Source organism: Taudactylus pleione, unplaced genomic scaffold (genome assembly GCF_031769625.1).
Source record: "Taudactylus pleione unplaced genomic scaffold, aTauple2 ptg000089l, whole genome shotgun sequence".
NCBI classification, from domain to species: Eukaryota; Metazoa; Chordata; class Amphibia; order Anura; family Myobatrachidae; genus Taudactylus; species Taudactylus pleione.
This window is the reverse complement of record NW_028284491.1, coordinates 7197520-7218178: the sequence shown is the minus strand read 5'-3', so window position 1 is coordinate 7218178 and position 20659 is coordinate 7197520. Positions and strand designations below refer to the sequence as shown.

General features: G+C 41.9%; 1 protein-coding gene across 1 annotated transcript in view; it reads right to left on the bottom strand.

The window, feature by feature from the left end:
- FAIM2 (Fas apoptotic inhibitory molecule 2) overlaps window positions 1-20659 on the bottom strand; it is a 41751-nt gene that overhangs the window by 7730 nt on the left and 13362 nt on the right. The window contains exons 4-7 of the mRNA XM_088469137.1: window positions 19320-19384; window positions 16393-16446; window positions 15154-15204; window positions 12379-12418 (exon numbers count right to left, since the gene is read on the bottom strand). Coding sequence (XP_088325263.1) covers window positions 12379-12418; window positions 15154-15204; window positions 16393-16446; window positions 19320-19384 — 210 coding nt within the window. The remainder of the gene's footprint in view (window positions 1-12378; window positions 12419-15153; window positions 15205-16392; window positions 16447-19319; window positions 19385-20659) is intronic.

The window sequence follows — 20659 nt, the reverse complement described above, 5'->3', positions numbered from 1 at the left end:
TAGTTGTGTTAAGTTGTCATGTACATAAATCCTTTTAGTGCCTGTAGGAAAGCTAAGCACAATCATGTTGGGCCTCAAGGAAGCAATTCTGCCTGATCGATAACCAATCTGGCTCAACTTGTTTGTTATCGCACTGGATGCAGATCTGGTTGACCAGCAGTAAGAGATAATGGGCCCGATTCAGACCCGCTCGTGAGCCATAGCGCTCGCAAGAGGGTCGATGGTCGGGCAGTGAGCACGCGCGAGCCCCGGAGCGAGTGAGAAATCGCCTGCTCCGGGGCTCGCTACAAGATGGGACGGCTGTCGATGTTGATAGACAGCTCTCCCCGTTTTGTAGGCAGGTCGGGGGGGGGGGGGGGGTGGCTGCATGATGTGATGTCAGTACAGAAATTCCTGCTCTATTAGAGCAGGACGTTCACTGGGGCTTGCGGTGGATGAGACCCTACCACAAGGGTTTCGTCGCAAGCCCGATGGTTGCGATAATCGCGACCATAGCCAGGCCACCCGCACAAGCTCTGGGTGGTCATCCACAGCTATGCGAGCGGCCTGGAGGCAGATTTATTTATTTTTTTTAAATCCGCCCTGATTCAGAGAATCCGGACCAATGGGTTTGGTTCTGATTCACATGTAATAAGAATACAATTGCTAAAGCGATTATATGCACTTATTCCGAGTCGTATGTATCTAAGCGATCGCAACATACCAGTACTCCGTCCGCATGAGTCATCACTATCGTCGGAAGTTCCACTTACACATTTCTAGATGCAGGAGATGCAAAGTACTTTGGTGAGCACTGTGCAAACACATGAACTGGTGGCAACTCTGGCTACACACCCACTCTTCTCTTACGTGCGAACACCCTGTTGCCGCCTTATTGACACCCAGTAATGCCCAATTAGCGGTTGCAGAAAAAAGACTGAGCTAGTTACGGGTTGGAATTGCTCTTAAGTACTTAAAGAAGCGTATGCAGCCCACGATGCATTTGCATGTGACTCAGAATCCGGCCCAATAACTGAATGAGGCAGTGTGTGCAGCAGTACTAACATGGTCTGTCAGATTTTAATTTACATATCACAGTGATGTTTATGTTCTACAACAGATGTAAATAAAAAAGAAAGAAAAGCACGTTTCATTAAACAAGGAAATAAAAGAGTTGACTTGCAACTAAACATCTTTGTGTATAATTTAGAGATCACTAATTGCTCTAAATTAATATCATTTTTTTCAAAAATTAGCAGTGAAAACAACAGATATTCAAGAAAGCAGGAGTAATACACACACAAGTAATCATAATAAACTAAGTGCAAAATATGTTCCATTAAATATACAGGATGACACCTAATTTATACCAGCTGAGAGCTGGGGCAAAATAATATATATATATTTTTTTTTTGCAAAATCAAACTAAAGTTTTATTTTAATTAAATGAGGTTGTTTGTAAATCTCTGTGTTTCAGGGGGCACAGCCAATGTAGAGGTTCCCTAGCCAGCCACGAAATTTAAGAAAAATCTCTAGGATCTGTAAAAAATAAAAAAGACCAATGTTAACATAACTATTAACAACTTAAATGGTTGCTCTGCTTAGATCTTTTTGTAGTTTTTTTAATCCCATTTACTACAGTACTTTACTTTAAGAAAAGACACAAGCCCATATGGCATAGCCTGCAAGGAGCCAGCACAATTGCTTTTGCCTTTTAAAATATTGCAGCTTTAATTCTATGGGCTAAATCGCTGGAATTGCGCCGTTTTCTGCAACCCGCGGTGATTACATTTTGACTACTAACTGCAGACTACACTACTCTGGGTTCCAGCTTCGTTGTGGTCTACTGACAACTATACCTGATTATAATGTGGTATAGTTTTATATCACACTGCATTTGGAATCAATACAGAACATGCAGAGGTAGCAGACATCGCAGGTGTCATGATTAAGTTACTGTCCCCAATATAAAGGGCAATATTGAACCATGTAAAATGTTGAATTTATGTTAACATGTTTTTTCTTCTCACACGCCAGAGTGAACTTATAAATTAGGTGTCATCCTGTATATTGACCTATTTTATTTAATTTTGACCTATTTTATTTCTAAATGTTTATTAGTGGAATGGGCAGATAATGGGGACCTGCCTTGTAGAAAGGTGCCATTGTTTAGGAGAGGCAAAATGATTTATGCATACTCCATTCTGACTGCCAGCATTGCTCAGAAGAGATACATACCTCTTGTCGAGAATCACAATGTTGACGAGTAGTATGTGGACTCAGAAAAGCCGGCAGAGTTAGTTTGATGATTGTAAAATGCTAAAGCATTTATGTTTGCCGGCAGTACAACTGTAAATATAATGCTAAATGATCATGTTTACAGTCGTACTGCCGCCACGCGTAAAATGCTGTAATGGCACTGAGGAGTATAGAGCTACATAAAATGTCACGTTCAGAGGGAGCATGTGTTCATTCCGAGGGAATCAATTTTATATTATGATGTTAGCCTACCTTTTGGATGTCTCCCTGCCACAGAACCAGACATTGTAAGCGTGCTGATTTCTGTTTTGTATCCTTATTATATTAGATAATTTTGTCAAATTTACATTCTTTGTATATCATTTGTTATCACTGCAATCATATTTTTCCATATTAAATCACATAAATTCAATAAGTTCTGAATCTGTGATCTTACAAACTTGTGTCAAATTTTAGCTTGGTGCAGATGTGTCCCCATGCATCTATCCGTGCCCTACAAGTCGCGTCACACATAATTCGGGAGATCCGTGTGACTTGGTAGCGCCGAGAGTCTTTTTGTGCAACTTTTTACCTTCAAATGCGTCTTATTCGCAATAGATAAAATGATTTGCACAGCGATGTAAATAGATAGCACAAGCAGCTTCTGCTGATTAAAATGATATGCAGCATTTCTATGTTCTCTGTGCGACTGCGGGTGTATCTGCATGATAAACACTACGTTACAGTGTTACAGCCGCTGACACTGTAATGTAACGTTTCGCATGCAGATACACCTGCACTCAGAGAATATAGGCATGCTGCATGTCATTTTAAATCAGCAGAAACGGCTTGTGCTATCTATTCGCATCGTTGTGTGAATAAGATGCATTTAAAGGTAGAAAGTCACACAAAAGACGCTCTGCGCTACCGAGTCATGCCACGGCATGGCGCGACTAGAAGGGCTGTTTAACGCACAAGGAGGCTAGATGTATGAAGACCCATCTGTATTTTAAATGCTATATAGCTAATGACAGGGGAAAGTGTTTGGATTATCTCTTATTGAACTTGTGAAAGTATATTGTGAGGTAGAAGTGGGGGAGCACTGAAGAACTCCCTAAAGGCTAGCTGCTGAATCAAATCGTAATGGTGGTGGCAAAGATCCATACTATCCATACAATATTATTTGTACAATTATAAAAAAGGAGATTTTAATTATTTTAGATAGACCAGGTGGTCTATCTAACCCTTTCAGGGGAATTTAATTAGAGGCGAAAAGCCATATTCGCCTGTTTTTTTGTGAAAAATTTGCCTAAAAAAAAATTCGCCAAATTCAATTCCAGGACAATTTCACCTAAGTGGAAACAATTCTCCAAAAATGATTCTCCAATCAATAGCTGGTGAAAAGAAATGGAAAATCTTTATTTTGGGGTGCAAACGTGGGGAAACAACTCAGACCCCTTGGGACAGCCCCCCAAAGCACAAATACGCAAAAAAACCAGAAACTAAATCCTAAGAACACCCCAAAAAAGACGTCATTTTTGGGGTGAAAATTTAAAAAGTGGGGGGATAAACATTAAAAGTAGCGAAAAAGACTTCTTGGGGGTCCACAAGTATGGGTCAGGTGTTTTTGGGATTGCAGGTGCATGCAGCAGGTGGATTTTTCACGTTTTTTAAAAGTTCACTTTAGAGACATAAAAACATGCTTGCACCCATTTTCAAGCACCCCAAATTTGACAGGACTACTTATTTTCACCAAAAAAATACAGCTTTATGCCATTCTTCACCACTTTTACAAAGACGCTAATAGCAAGCAATTTACACAACTTAAGTACGCAAAACAGTCTTATTAGGGCTATTAGTACACATCTATATTGATTCCCTATGTTAAAGCATCTTTTTCTGGGGTACAGACTGATTTCCCAAATTCTTTCAGTACTTTTCACCTGTTCCGCATTCGCCTATTTCCGTTTTCGCCTGTTTTGCAATTGAATTAGGCGAAAAGCGGGGACGAGCACGGAATAAATTCACCTCTGAAACAGGCAAATAAAGCGAACAGTCGGACAGGCGAAAACTTTGCCTCTAATTGAATATGGCTCTTTGTCACATAAGCATCACAACAGTCTCAGAGGAGAGCTGGATTCCATTATATAGCACTGTAGGAAGGAAGTTGACATTAAACAAAATAAAAATGAAACCCCTTTTATAGTTTCTTTATTGCCTCACTTTTCATGATTGTAATAGCTGAAAAACTTGCTAGATTACTGGAGTTGTAGTTTAGCATCAGCTAATACAACTTCTCTGCTTTGTATTTTTTGGTATTAGAGAAAAAGCCATCTGTGGGCAGCTGATATACAGCAGCGGCGTCACTAGGGGGGCGCGGGGGGTGCGGCCCGCACCTGGTGTCACCCTTCAAGGGGGTGACACCAAGAAGAGCAGTACGTCACACCCGCGGGCCGCACACCCCAGGCACCACTGCCGACCATGCTGCTGGAGACACTAACTGTGCAGATCCGCAGCGTGATGTCCGTCCTGAAGGTCCTCTGGTCTGCCCGCCGCCGCCGGGGTGAGCTGCACTGCACATTCTTTTACCGCGGCCGGCGTCCAGAGCCACACACAGGCACAGAGGATCTCTCTGTGCCTGTGTGTGGTTCTGGACGCCGGCCGCGATGACATCATCGCGCACACCGGCTCCGCTTGTCTTTCTGGGAGCCGCTCAGCCTGCTGGAGAAGGAGGAGGGACTACGGACCTGAGCGCGCTGGGTGTCAAGAAAAGAAGAAGCCAGCCAGGAGTCAAGTGCACAGTGCGCACCCCACCCGGACACACCCAGAGGTAAGTACTGAGTCGCTGCACAGGGGGGGGGCACAGTATAAGGGAGATTACTGGGGGCCGGGCCACCATTGCAGTTCCATGCTGGGACACTGTATAAGGGCACTACTGGGGGCCATGGGACACAATATAAGGGCATTACTGGAGGCTATGGGACACTGTATAAGGGCACTACTGAGGCTATGGGACACTGTATAAGGGCACTACTGAGGCTATGGGACACTGTATAAGGGCACTACTGAGGCTATGGGACACTGTATAAGGGCACTACTGAGGCTATGGGACACTGTATAAGGGCACTACTGAGGCTATGGGACACTGTATAAGGGCACTACTGAGGCTATGGGATACTGTATAAGGGCACTACTGAGGCTATGGGACACTGTATAAGGGCACTACTGGGGGCAATGGGACACTGTATAAGGGCATTACTGAGGCTATGGGACACTGTATAAGGGCACTACTGAGGCTATGGGACACTGTATAAGGGCACTACTGAGGCTATGGGACACTGTATAAGGGCACTACTGGAGGCTATGGGACACTGTATAAGGGCACTACTGGAGGCTATGGGACACTGTATAAGGGCACTACTGGGGGCAATGGGACACTGTATAAGGGCACTACTGGAGGCTATGGGACACTGTATAAGGGCACTACTGGGGGCAATGGGACACTGTATAAGGGCATTACTGGAGGCTATGGGACACTGTATAAGGGCACTACTGTGGCAATGGGACACTGTATAAGGGCACTACTGTGGCAATGGGACACTGTATAAGGGCACTACTGGGGGCAATGGGACACTATATAAGGGCATTACTGGGGCTATGGGACACTGTATAAGGGCACTACAGGGCCATGGGACACTATATAAGGGCACTACTGGGGGCAATAGGACACTATATAAGGGCATTACTGGGGGCTATGGGACTGTATAAGGGCACTACTGGGGGCACAGCTTAAGGGGCATTGCTGGGGCACTGCATAAGAGATGCAATCCTGGGGGCACTGTATAAGGGCACTACAGGGCCATGGGGCACTGTATAAGGGCACTACTGGGGGCAATGGGACACTATATAAGGGCATTACTGGGGCTATGGGACACTGTATAAGGGCACTACAGGGCCATGGGACACTATATAAGGGCACTACTGGGGGCAATAGGACACTATATAAGGGCATTACTGGGGGCTATGGGACACTGTATAAGGGCACTACTGGGGGCACAGCCTAAGGGGCATTGCTGGGGCACTGCATAAGAGATGCAATCCTGGGGGCACTGTATAAGGGCACTATGGGGGTCACAGCTCAAGGGGCATTGCTGGGCCACTGCGTAAGGGGTGCTACTGGAGGCACTGTATAAGGCATACTTCTGGGGGTACTGCATAAGGGGCACTGTATAAGACGCACTACTGGCGATACTGTATAAGAGGCACTACTGGGGGCACAACATAAGGGGCATTACTGGGGCACTGCATACTGGGGACACTGAATAAGGGGCACTACTGAGGCACTGCATAAGGAGCGCTACTGGTGGTAAAGTATAAGGGGCGCTTCTGGGGGAACTGTGTAAGGGGCACTACTGGAGGTACAGCATATGGGGCTCTAATAAAGGGGGCATTGCATAATGGGCTCTAATACAGGGGGCATTGCATATTGGGCACATTTACAGGGGGCATTGCATAAAGGGGCACTACTACAGGGGGAACTGCATAATGGGCACAACTACAGGGGCATTGCATAAGGGGCACTAATACGGCATTGAATAAGGGGCATTCCATAGAGGTAATGCGAGTGCTTGTCCATCTGCAAATGGAAACTCTTGCTGCCCATTGATTTAACATATATAATAGTGCTTTATAAATTATCCATATATTAGAGTTGCTCATTTATTATAAACATATTTTCAGAGAATAAAGTGAGAGGTGTCAGAGCAGTGTGGAGGAGACAGCCGAACCCCACTCCTGACGCTATTGGAATAGAGTGCTGTCTAGTTTCTGCATTCACCTTCAAAAAAACTGCACTGTAAGTCTGAGTATGTTTGCACTGATATTGTATAGTATGCTTATTGTTGTGACTTAAAATACATAATACACATTTATATGTTAAAAGCATTGTACTAGTCTAAAATTTTTGGGTCAGGATGGTGGGGGGGGGGGGGGGAGCAAGGAAATTTTTGCCCTGAATAAACACCTGGCTGCAGATAAGGGAGGGAGAGAGGGTCTATTTTGTATTACTGCATAGTAGATCATATTTCTTTACATGTAATCAAACTTTGATTTATAATATGATCTTACTGTTATGAGTTTAACGTGAGGAGGGAATGAGGTAGTAGAAAAAGTCAATGGAGGGTTGGTCATTGGGGATCATTCAATTGTTTTATCGCACCCTATCTCCCGCCTAAAGTGATGGGAGATTGGGGTGCGATATTCAATTGTTTTTGGGCGCCCATGCATGTCGCGCCCAAATCGACAGGGCTAAACCCGTAAAGCGGCTAAGTCCTGCTTTGGGCGCCCAAACTCCCATTTAGGTGCCCAAAGTGCCGACTTATTGAACATTTCTGCTCGCCTGCCCTGAGCCATCAGCCACGGGTGCAAACAATTGAATCACCCCCACTGTCTCTACCCTAAGGAGTATATTTAAAATGGCTCATTTTAAATTATTAATTGGTATTGGTATTGGTCTGTGTATTGCCCTTTATGTTAACATCATTATAGATGTGTACTCATACATCTATCCTCGATATGCTATACAGCGCTAGATGCCGGACATGAGTGAGCCGCCAGGTCCAGTGCAGCTCTGCTAACGTTGGGCATCTTTGTTTGCTAAAAATGAGTCTCAGTCACAATGCAATGTGACTACTATAGTACGCACAAGGAGACTGTGTTGATTAATTTGATATATGACACTTGTATATTGTGTCAGTGTACAGATCAGAGCTTGTATTGGAAGAAAGCTGCAGCTGCTACTACTGCACTTTATATACAGATTCAGAGACTCAGTTGCACACAGATATACAAGTGTCATAAGAGAGCATTGGTGCCCCCCCCATTTTTTAAATGGGTACATAAAATAGTGCACCTGAAAAAAGGCCATGGCATGGGGAAAGGCCAGGGAATAGATAGGGAAGGCCAGGAGATGCTGGGGCCAGGGAAGAGATAGGAGAGGCCAGGAGATGCTGGGGCCAGGGAAGAGATAGGAGAGGCCAGGAGATGCTGGGGATAAATAGGGACATAATATAGTGCACCTGAGAGAGGGCCATGGCCTCATGGGGAAGGGCCAGGGAACAGACAGGAGAGGCCAGGAGATGCTGGGGATAAATAGGGACATAATATAGTGCACCTGAGAGAGGGCCATGGCCTCATGGGGAAGGGCCAGGGAAGAGACAGGAGAGGCCAGGAGATGCTGGGGATAAAAGAAGAGGAAGCTACAAGTGAGAATGATAATAAACAGGAAAATTGACAGGCCCGAGTAGCGCCCCCTGCCCTGCGGTGCCCTGTGCCATGGCACTGGTCGCACTACCCTAGTTACCCTGAGTGTCATATATCAAATTAACCTCCTTTTACGTCCTAGTCACATTACGTTGCAACTAGGATGTATTTTTAGTTGGAAACAAGCGAAGAAGATGCCCAATGCTAGAAGATTCTTAAGCGACCTGGCGTATGAGGACACATCTGTATACATATATTAACATTACTTTTTTTTTGTTTTTCAAAATGTTTTGTTTGCCTTTTCTAAATTTTGCATGTTTTTGAACCCTGCATTGATTTCAATATTGACTTATTAGGGGTAAAATACACACCTTTTATCATTGACTAACAGGGTATATTTAAATATTTAAATTAACTTCCCCATGCAGTGTTCTGCACTTGTAATTAACCTGGCAGGGTAACAGCAGAATCACATGGTCCAAGGTTTTCCTTCCTTTGCCTGTACTATTTACAATAGATTTACATTTTACATATTTTTATTTTATTTTGCAAAAAAATTCTATTATGCATTTTTATATTGTGCAGTGATATTCAATCATGCTGCATGGTGTACATAAAGCAAAGAGGCCAAGTGGATGCCAGCAAAGGAAGGCAAAAGAAACAAGAAAAAAAGCACTGAAAACGCAAGCTGGATCAATGCTTCAATTTGTCAAAAGACAAGATGATGGCCAGGGTTCATCAAAAGACACAGCTCCTCCGTGTCAGTCTCCAATTGATAATACTAATTCTTCTGATGATTGCATGCATTCTACAGAAGAGCAAGAAGTGGAAATTGCAGAATTTACAGCAGAAAAACAAGGAGTGGAAATGGAAGAATGTCAAGCATAAGAAAGTGCTGAAAGTGACTCTAGCCTTGATACTGCAACGGAGATGAGTGATGTTATGGAGAAAGATTTGCAAATTTTCCATGATGTTTCTTTCTGGGAAATACCAGTTCCAGATCACTTTCGGGTTGAAATCATCAAAAAGGGAAGTACTTATTTCCAGAACAAAGATGGTCCTTTCAGTGCAGTGGCAAGGCAAGATTCAGATGGAAAAGCAAAGGGTGGTGTACGTCAGCTTTCAAAAGAGTGGTTTTACAAGATGATGCCAAATGGCGAGAAAATTCTACGGTCTTGGATGATTTACTCAGTTGTCAGCAACAAATTATACTGTTTTTGCTGCCGACTGTTTGCAGTTAGTGCTACAAGTATGACATCCAAATTTGTGACTGGGTTTCAGATGTGGTGGAAAATGACTGAACCTTAAAGTATATAACCATGAGACATCCGAAGAGCACCTATGTTGCCTTGAAAAGTGGAAAACATTAGCAGCAGGACTTAGGCTGCACAAAACCATTGATGCCAAAAGTATTTCTTTAATGGAAATGGAGAAGAAAAAGTGGAGGGACATCTTGTACAGATTGCTTGATATAACATTGTTTCTTGCCAAGCAGAATCTAGCATTCCGTGGCCACAAGGAAGATGAAACTTCATTAAATAAAGGGAACTTTCTTGAAATGGTTGAGATGCTGTCAAAATATGAGCCAGTGCTGAAAGAGCACCTTATGATATTAAAACAGAGCACATGTAAACTTAAAGTGCCAGTCTCTTATCTAGCACCAAACACTCAGAATGAGTTTATAAGTGCCTTGGCAAACCATGTGAAGGAGAAGCTTGTCATTGACATAAAGTCTGCAAAGTGTTTTGGGATCATGTTTGACAGCACACCTGACATATCACATACTGACCAGATGTCCGAAGTGATCAGATAAGTAAAATTCAACGATATGAAAGTTGAAGTAAAAGAGGTATTTCTCGGATTTTTTCCTTTAAAGGGGAAAACCGCTGCTGACCTCAGTTCTGACATTCTTAAAACACTGGAAAATGATGGACTGGACATAATGATGTGCCGCTCTCAAGGCTATGATATTGCTGCCACGATGGTTGGAATCTATGGAGGTGTGCAAGCCATTCTTAAAAAAAAGAACAGGAAGGCTATTTTTAGTGGATGTGTGGACCATTCACTTAATTTGTGTGGTCAGCACTCTTTTGCTGAAAATGCATCATGTGTGACATTTTTTGGGACTCTTGAAAGAATGTTTTCTTTCTTTGCTGCTTCCACCCATCGATGGGATGTGTTAATGGAACATACTGGAGTCTCAGTGAAAAGGCTGTCAACAACACGCTGGAGTGCTCATCATGCTGCTGTTACACCAGTTAAGGAGAAGTTTGATAAGTTTGTGGAGGCGATCGAAGCTCTTTGTGATCTACATGAAAATTTGGACACAAGGGGAGCAGCACAAACTCTTTTGCCTGCTGTCTGTGATTTCACTTTTCTGTGCTACCTATACTTCTGGTGTAATGTACTTCAGGAAGTTAATCTAACACAGCAGTACCTGCAGACAAAGGGCTTAACTCTTGACAAGGTGGTGACAAAGTTAGAGGTGCTTAAACTTTTTTTACATGATGAACGCAGTCAACTAGTGGAGCATGCAATTGAACAGGCACTTTCAAAGTCAGAAGAATATGGAATTGCAGTACAGAGAAGAGCCAGAGTCAAGAAGAGGTTGGCAGGGGAACAAGCATGTGATGCTGGACTTTCTCTTCAAGAAGAAAATAGGAGGGCGATGCTTGAGTGCATTGATCGCTTTCATTTTGAGCTTCAGATCAGATCAAGAGCCATCCAGAAAATAGCAGCCATGTTTGAAGCTGTTCAAGCGAAGAGTCTCATAGCTGCCACTGATGAACAGTTAAAGGTGTCCATTCCAAAATTGACCACTTTCTATGATGAGTTATCTGAAAGTGCTCTTTCAATAGAATTACCAAGGCTAAGAAGGCACCTGAAAGCAGCAAAGATTGATGTGGAAAAAGCCAAAGATTGGGTAGTATTAGATATTTTGAAATTCATAGCAGAATGGGACTTTGTAGAATCTCTACCAAACCTTTCACAAAGTCTAAAATTATTTTTGACGATCTGTGTGTCTGTGGCTTCATGTGAGATGAGCTTTTCAAAGCTGAAACTTATAAAGAACTATTTGCGATCTACCACGGGACAGTCAAGGCTTTCAGACCTTGCAATTCTATCAGTTGAAAGTGAGATGGCAAAAGGCATTGACTTTGATGAAGTGATTCACAAGTTTGCAGCTGTGAAGGCCAGGAAAGGAAAGTTTTGATTTTTTGTGTGGAGATGTTCATTAAGTGCTAAAATGCTTTTGTATTTGTTACTGTTTATGTTTTATATGGTATTACTTCAAATTAAATTATCGAGGTGTGCAAATGAATACTTTGTGTGATATACTTTGCTGAATATAATAAATTTAATATGGTTTGGCATGCTGTTCATGAGAGTTTCTCTTAATGTCTTCATCCCTATGTTGCCCTTCCGAATCCTGGCTAACACATGAAAAACCTCATTGCAATGCAAAACCGTTTTACAGTCTAAGTTTGTGGCCAGTAAGTCATGAAACTGTTGAGTCAAATAATTTAGGCATTGAGTTTAGTTTGCATAACACTTATGTAAATGTTATAATGTTTTACCTGTGATATTGTATTTTAAAGGTATAACGTTAGTTTTGTTAGCTGTTTATTTTATTACTATTGCCATTGCATTTAGTGATAGTACAAAAACAGTACTAAGGATGGGGGGGGGGTGACACATGAGCTACCACACCGGGTGACACCAACCCTAGTGACGCCTCTGATATACAGTTCTGCCTGTAAAGGAATGCCACCCACTGACAATTCTCCTTTTAGGAATGCCTCCAGCTGATGAATATCAGAAAATGGGCATCATTACCTTAGGACATGCTGTCATGCCTAGAAGGAGAGCTCATACATTTAACGTTTCCTCCATACTTACAAAGACACACAGTAGAATCAGGTTCCATGGGAAATGCCTCCTACAAAACATAAGGCAAACAGTGAGATAAAAATCTGTCCTATATGTTGCCCTCTTACATGGATATATCATTGTAGTAACTGGGGCTTGTTTTAGAATAAAGGATTTACATTTGTGATGACCAATTGTCACATTTTTTACTAACAGCAATCATTTCATTAATCCACCTCGCTATTTTATTTAATAACCTCTTTGCCACAAAGATAACCATACCCGCATTCAATTAGCAAAGAGCTTTTCCCATTCATTTGAAAATACCATTAATTTCAATGGGGTTTTCAGCATGTACACCATTTCAAAACCCCATTGAAATAAATGGACTACTGAAATTAATGATCATTCATGCATGAAAAATAATACAAAGAAAATTGGCGACTATAGATTAATCGTTGCCCCAAATGCTTCAACCAGTTCTAGTCTTGATAGTTCCTACAAAAAGATGGATGACAATGAGCATAGGGTCCAGATACTGTTAATGTGAAAACCAGCCCCAGGCTACACATTATGGGTTAGTTAACACAAAAGCAGGGAACAACAAGAGCTGACTCTTATTACTAGAGTGGAAACTGGCTACAGGGTGGGAAGTTTGGGTTTGATCACACTATTTAAAGGGAAACCTGTAGATCCAGCCCAAATTGGTCAGCACAGGGCTGTTGTCTCTATGGGGGTTGAATGAAGAACACCCATGTTAATTAATACATTTTTATTTTTTTTGTATTCCAACCAAAGTGATCTCTTTTCGCAATCCAATGGGAATGTTTCATATTTGTGATCCAAAATAATGATGTACATTTTGTAATACAAAGAAAAAAAAATCTTAATTTGTAATACTAACGCAAATTTTCTGAGCTACCTAGTTTATTTATTTATTTATTTATTTTTGTTGTCTTTATAATGATCTGTTGTATTATTTTTATTTTTATTCGTATTGTAATCATTTTGTATGTAAAAAGAACCTATTGCTTTATCTCTTCACTGTTCAAATGATGTTATATACACCATTTGTACTATTGTACAACTATTTGTAATCCTTATTTCTCTTTTCCATGAACATTTGTATTCTTGTTCAATGCGATGTCTGTAATGTCAACACTTGATGCTTCAATAAAAAAATGTGTTTAAAAATAAATAAAAATAAATAAGAATTGACTCACCTGGTTGTGAGCACTTCTGTATATATCTACCAACTGCCTCCCCCTGTGTCATTCCCCCCCCCCCCCCCAACTATCTCTGTTTTGGAAATAAAGTATGTGTATATGTTTAAATAAGCTCCTACAGTATTTGGGTCCCAGAAGTGTCTAATAGGCTCCTGTGCATCCATCCTGGGCTTTATCTTTAACCTAACAGAGATTTATTTCTCTTTTTAAAAAACACTATTAGCATTTGTTTGTTCTTCTCATGCCATGAGCAGAAGTATGGAGAGCGAGGCAAGTCTCATTCATACCTGTACCCTGCATTTTATCTTGAGAATCCAGCTTAAGCCAGTGGAAAAGCATTTTAGGAGAGTCTTAGATATTGTTTAGGGTTTTCTGGAACATCTGCATACACATGCCTACATATGCCAGCTTGCATCCCTATTTCTCCAAATGAAATGTTGGAAGTACACATCTAGCATAAAGCCCTAAGCACAAAGCCCATCTAAGAAACAAAACTATACTTATCATGGAATCAGCGCTCTGTCCGACACTGATCTCCTTTCTCCACTTGCTGCTCAGCCTGTTTCAAGGTGATGCCCTTTCACCTTTACTTCCCATTCACCCCATAAATGTCGGTAAAAATCCAGCAAATCCATGGTAAGTATAAGTTTGTGTTTTATATTAACTTATTGAATTCCACCGGAACTGCATTTATAGTTTATGGTATAATAATTGTATAAAGATTTGGAAAAATATTTTTTGCATGACTTAATTGTTGTTGCCCTTATCAATGACTTCTAATGAAAAAGTGAGACATGAAATCCTCAGTTCCTCAGTTCCAGAGACTGCCTGATTTCTTAATCCAAAAGAAAACTAAAGCCACGTACAAACTAGCTGATATTATGAGCGATTGAATGATAATGATATAGTTATCGTTCACAATATCGTCCAGTGTGTATGCCGTCGACGACCAGCGATGCTGTAGCTGCTAGTCGTTGATGACACTGTTCATCGCCCGAACCTGCTGTCCAATCTGACGATATCATCAGGTTGTGCAGGTTCGGGGATGGGGGAGGGTGCTGGCACTGAACGATATCGTTAATGATATTGTTCAGTGTGTGTGCTCATTGAGCACACCACTGCCGGGAAAACATTAAACGATATCGCTCAGTGAAGATATAGTTTAGAGTGTGCGCAGCTTAAAGCTCATTCCTGCAACATAAAGCAGTGATTGGGTAGACACTGGGGGAGGGAGCAGGGATACAGAGGGGCCGGGAGGTCACTCTGCTATTGGCGGCTACTTGAAGATTATGTTCAGTTCAGTGTGTTACTGATAGACCGCATCGTACTGGCGTGGTCGCAAACAATGCGACCAGGCCAGGCAGGTGGTTAAAACCAGCACTGTTAGAATTTCTTCCATAGGGTCCAAGCCATCACAATCCTGGCACGCACTGTGCCAGCAACTAAGATCTAAATCTATATTTTCACCACAAACCAGTAGGCTATCTCCAAATATTGTACATTTCTTTGCACAATATTCTCTTCATTTGCAACACCATTCTAATTCTACTATGGTTTATGCCAGTGATCATGTTCTCACCTTGGTCCGCTGCAGCAGGCCAGAACCAGATATGTGACAAAGAATACCGCACTGTTAAAGCAGAAACAAGTTATAAGTATTGAACATTTCTGATCATATTAGAGGCAACGCATCGGCCCATATGTCATAGTCTGAGATTTACTGGTTCCGGAGTTATTTTGGCAATATAGCCACTAGATTTTAATCAGCAATTAGTTTTAAAGTAAAACCAGGTTGATTTTGCATTAATAATGATTGCCGCTTTAAATCTAGTGGCTATCTCGCCAAAATCATATGGGCCATGTAATGTGCAACTATCTCCCACACAATGGCAAGTTAGTCATTTTGTGGGCTGAAAAGGCAGCCTATACATTCACAGGAAACCAGTGGCATCACTGAGGGATGTGGTGCTTTAGGTTTCAGCCCTCAGTGAGGTCACTGGCCCATAGTGGAGTGATAAACTGAATATTAGTTCAATAAATAAAATGGCCGCCTACATTGTGTGTAAGCATTAGGAACTGTATATATGAAACAGCAAAATGTTATCATATGCTAAGAGAGGGAGAGAATTGTGATATAATATAATATTGCTTATATATGACCGACAATCATTAAAAATGAACAACAAAAGTATTTTCCACAGGAGTATTCAAAACATAAAAAAATTATATGGGCCTATATTATACTCATTATTCTATGGTGCAGTGCACGCCCAGGTATTGCAGGTCTAATTTATTGTTCTTATGCAGATTCATAGCAATTTTAATTGAGACCAGGACATATGGGTCCTCAATTCCCTAATCTCCTGACCCTGGGTTGGGGCATCAGTGAAATCCAACAGGTTGCAAATTTTTAACATGTAGAATTTCCCCCGATTCCCCAATGGATCGCCAGTCATCGATTATCGGATCGGCGACAGTGATAGGGAAATTGCGGCTCTGATATATCGCCTGCAATAGTATACAGCTTGGCATGATCGGCATCATCATGGTGGACTTTCCAGAACGTTAAGTCAAACATTGGTGAAGCATGATTGGGCTAAATCTGAAAGAACAAACTCATAAACGTAACTATTTCTCTACATCCAATAGCATTCCAAGTGCACAGATTTATAGCTGTTAATTTATGTTATTGGGCCTAATGGTGAGCTATAAGCCAAATGAAATTCACAGTGATCCTTTTTCAAAATTAAATTAAACAATCTCTGTTAATTCATGAACATCTGTGTCATCACCACGGACATTCTGCGTTCATACTCACTACGAAGCCCAGTATAAGGCAGGGTTTGCCTGTACATATTCTTTCACGGGGTCACTGAAAGACAAGGACATAAGAGCAGTGTTATCTCTATGTACACAAGTGGTACTGTCTGTGGAGAATCACTAGTGCTGATTAGTACTAGCACAAATACATTTTAAACACTTACTGTACACTATACAATTATCTGTCAGACATCTGTTCAATCTGGCTGGTTGGAATAAAAACCTGGTAGCTGGTAATGTAGGGGAGCAAATGACAATCAAATACTGGGAAACGGACCAAAATTATCATTCAGACAAATTGGTTAAATCAAACGAATGTAACCAATATTTTGATTTTGTCCGTTTTCCAGTGATTACAGGTACCAGGTATTCATTCCAACCAGCCAGATTGGACAGATGCCTGACAGATAATTGTATAGTGTATGCCCAGCATTAGTTGAAGGCATTGTTGTGATAGTGACATTATTTCTTTTTAGGGGGAAAATAGACCAGATAAAAAATACAACAATTCCATGAGAATGTAAGAGAAAAACTATCGCACTGAACAGTTCTCAAATTATATTTATAATGTGTGATTGCTCAAAACTAACAAATAATAATATTAAGGTTAATTTTTAAAGTATCTCTTCTGTAATTATACGTAATTAATGTGCAAACGGCTGATTTTACGTTGGTATTTGGACTGCATACCTGCCACCATAAAAAGAAAGAAATTCTGCACTTTAAAAGTTATCTCCGCTAAATAGGTACTGTAGGTAGTTCTACTTGTAATGTATTGGCAGGAAATGAAAATCCAAACATGTAGCTTTTTCCTTCAATGACAAAGGGCCTGATTCAGCAAGGATCGCATTTGCCAAGACGCACGCAATCGGCCGATTGTTGCGTACTGTGCATACGTATGCTTCACAGTGTATGTGTGCGAACCGGCCACTGCGATTGGCACAGCGATCACAGCGGCTACGCAGACCCATCGCAGAGTGATTGACATGAAGTGGCGTTTGTGGCTGGTGTCGGGGGGAAGTGGTCGAGTGAACGCAGGCGTGTCAGTGTGTTTCAACGCCGCTGCAGGGGTGTGCATAAATTACACCATACGCAGCCTGAGGCCTCATAGCGTGCGCTGAGTGAGGTCTGACCTGCCCTAACTGTGCGTATGGGTGCGATGGTACTCCATTGTACCGATGTTTTCGCAGTTTTGCTAACCATTACAGATATGCGTGTAGGTGAAGTGGGCGTCCTTATGTAGTGCTGCGGCGGCATTGCGATTGCTATGGATTAGCAGCATACTATCGCAGTTAAACTGCATGCGTACGCTATATTGCGATCCATAGTGAATCAGGCCCAAAGTCCAAAATAAAGTACTTTCAACTAGTTGCAGAGAGGTGGCCATTTAATTATGGTGTGAGTGCCCTCCCTGTGTTTTGGGTGCCAATAACCAAATGAGAGTTCCTAGAACACTGGGTCTGATTCAGAGCCGCTCGCTCTTAATCAGGGCCGGGCTTTTTTTTTTTTAGGATCGGCCTCTTGGCCTTTCGCATCTTGTTTGTTTCATTTCAAAGCCATTGTGGTGATGAATAGAGGCCAAAATATGAAAATTCTCTCAATGTCCCAATATTTATGCACCTGACTGTATGTGTAACCCATAATACAAAGGCATAATACACTGGCTAGCTAAAGGCTGTGGCTGCACCTTTTTGTACTCTGCTTACTCAGGGATCCCGCTGACCTGCCTCTCAGAGAACAAGGTGCTGACAAGTGTGACTGCAAATACTGGTGCCAACTCTAATACAGATCCATATTGCTGCTCACAGTGACTGCTGTGATACTTCCTCAACGGAACAAAGGTGGCCGTAATTCCACCAGCATTGCGTGCGCGGAGCTAAAAGTGTATATTTGTCTGTATGTAGAGTTGTACTCATCTCGGTGGTCACTCCCTATATGTAGTGCTCAGTGAGCACTTTCCCTGGTGCAAAAGATAAACAAGTGTGTCTATGTGTATATACAACTCTACATCATAGCCCACAATTTCATCCACACACCAATATTAAACTTTGCCTACATGTAAATGCCCCGGTACCACCAAGTTATGCCCATTCAGCTGCAAATGTATTACTCAGATCTGTATGCTTAACATCAGAGCATACGCAGTGCGAAAGCACTCAAGATCCATCTGCAAAACTGAGGCAATCTCTCCAGCAGAGGGCAGTGCTGCAGTGTCCTGTATCTGGAATTTGTATTGAGAAGTCATCGCAAATCCAAGATACTCATACGCAGCCGCATGCGCAGTTCCTTCGATAATCGGCCACCAGAGGCACACTATGGTCATGTTTTCTGCGTGCTGGATCACAGACGCAGGCAGTGACACACTCCAGAAAGGTCATGACACGCCTGTGTTTTTGGCAGCTCACCCCATTACCGTCCTCTAAACGGCCCTTAACAGACAATCACTCTGCAAATATAAAGGTGCTGCTTGCGACTACAGTAATGGACTTTGATGCATGCCCAGTGCGACTAAGACACATGCAAAGACAGCGGAAAATCGCTCAGGTGCGAAAACATCGGCATAGCGTACATCTTTTAAACAGGCCCTTAGTGGATAATCCCTGTACATCAAATAGCTACAAATATGTAATTAGAAGTAAATTACTGCTCATGTAGAAAGAATCTCAGATTCTACTTAACATTTAACTAGCACCCTCTAGAAGATCATAGCTAGAATCTGATTGGTTGCTATGGGCAACATCACTAAAACTCACTTCTAAAAACTCTCACTTTAGTAAATTTACCCCCTAGAATCAGTTCCCAGGCACTAGGATACATATATTGTTACCAGCATTGCAGATATGCAACGTGCATTAGGTACAGCAGTGCCAGAATGTAACATTGGATGAACATGTGGTCATTATATCACCATTGTGTAACACTCACGAGAAGGTAAACAGAGCCACAATTGCCACTGTAACCAACAGCTGAAGCGAAAGGATTGAATAAACCTGAAAGAGAAAAATAAAGACTGTTTTGAAAGAGCAGAAACAATCTATTATCACCCCTGATCTCATGCTCTCCACAACAACAATGTCCTTCTGTCTCCTATAAGCTGTGATTTCTTCCCCACTCAGCCCTTGGTTCCCACTTGTCACATTTATTTACATAAAGCGCTCCGTGGTATTGGTATCTAGTATAATAGTCACTTCTAAATATATCTATATAACAGTCTAAGTGATGTACTGGTGGGCAAGAACTTGAGGCTGGATGTTCAGGACTGGAGTTCTATTGGTATGGAAACAATCCAGAAACCAAGTATAAAGTCCCCAATAGTAAGGTAATGTATATTTGTCCCAAATGAGGATGACACAGTCTAATCGTAATACCACACTGGTAGGCAACAACTTGAGGCTGGGTGTTAACGGCACATAATATATATAAATCAGGTGGGCAACATCTGTCAACAGAGTGTTCGCACGTGCAGACTTTTACGTGTATACAATTAGGTCAGCAAAAACTGTGGGCAGATTGTTGTTTTGAACGAAACGTAGTCTGGATGTTTGCGAATGCAGTCTCCTTCTCCTCCACTTTCCTCACCACCTCGGGAGAGGAACGTAGTATCAGAGTGACAGGTACACCAGAATGCAGTATCATAAGGTAGGAATATGGTGACTTTCCTGACCTTGAAGTCTGCTGGTCCTGTGTCAATCTGTGTCCACAATCACTGCATGTGGGTGTGCATGGGGAGACTATGTTGTAAGGATGACTAGATAATCAATAATACAATGACTGTTTATTCAACAGTATAACAAAGAAATACCCTTCAAACAGGGATTGATTATTAAAATCACAAATTGGTATAGGAGAATGTCCCAACGCGTTTCATCTCATTATGACACTTTTTCGAGGGCAAAATGGTGCTTGTACTGTGGAACCATCTTTTATATACATACACATACAGCCTCCTAATTGATAATGACCCCTGTCCGCCAGCGCCTAACTTCCGGTATTGTACTTCCGGGTTTCATGCGCCAAGGAATATATGATTAGAGGCACATTTTCATGCGATAGTGACAATCTAATATATTTACTTGAATGCCCATGTGGGTTGCAATACGTGGGGCGCACCACAAGAACCCTCAAGTTAAGGATTTACGAACACTGTCGAAATATTCACAAGGGTTTAGAGACCCATAGTGTCTCAGAACACTTCAAGGTGACTCATGGTTGCAATCCCAAAGGCCTCAAGTTCACGGGTTTTGACAAAGTGATTTATAACTGGA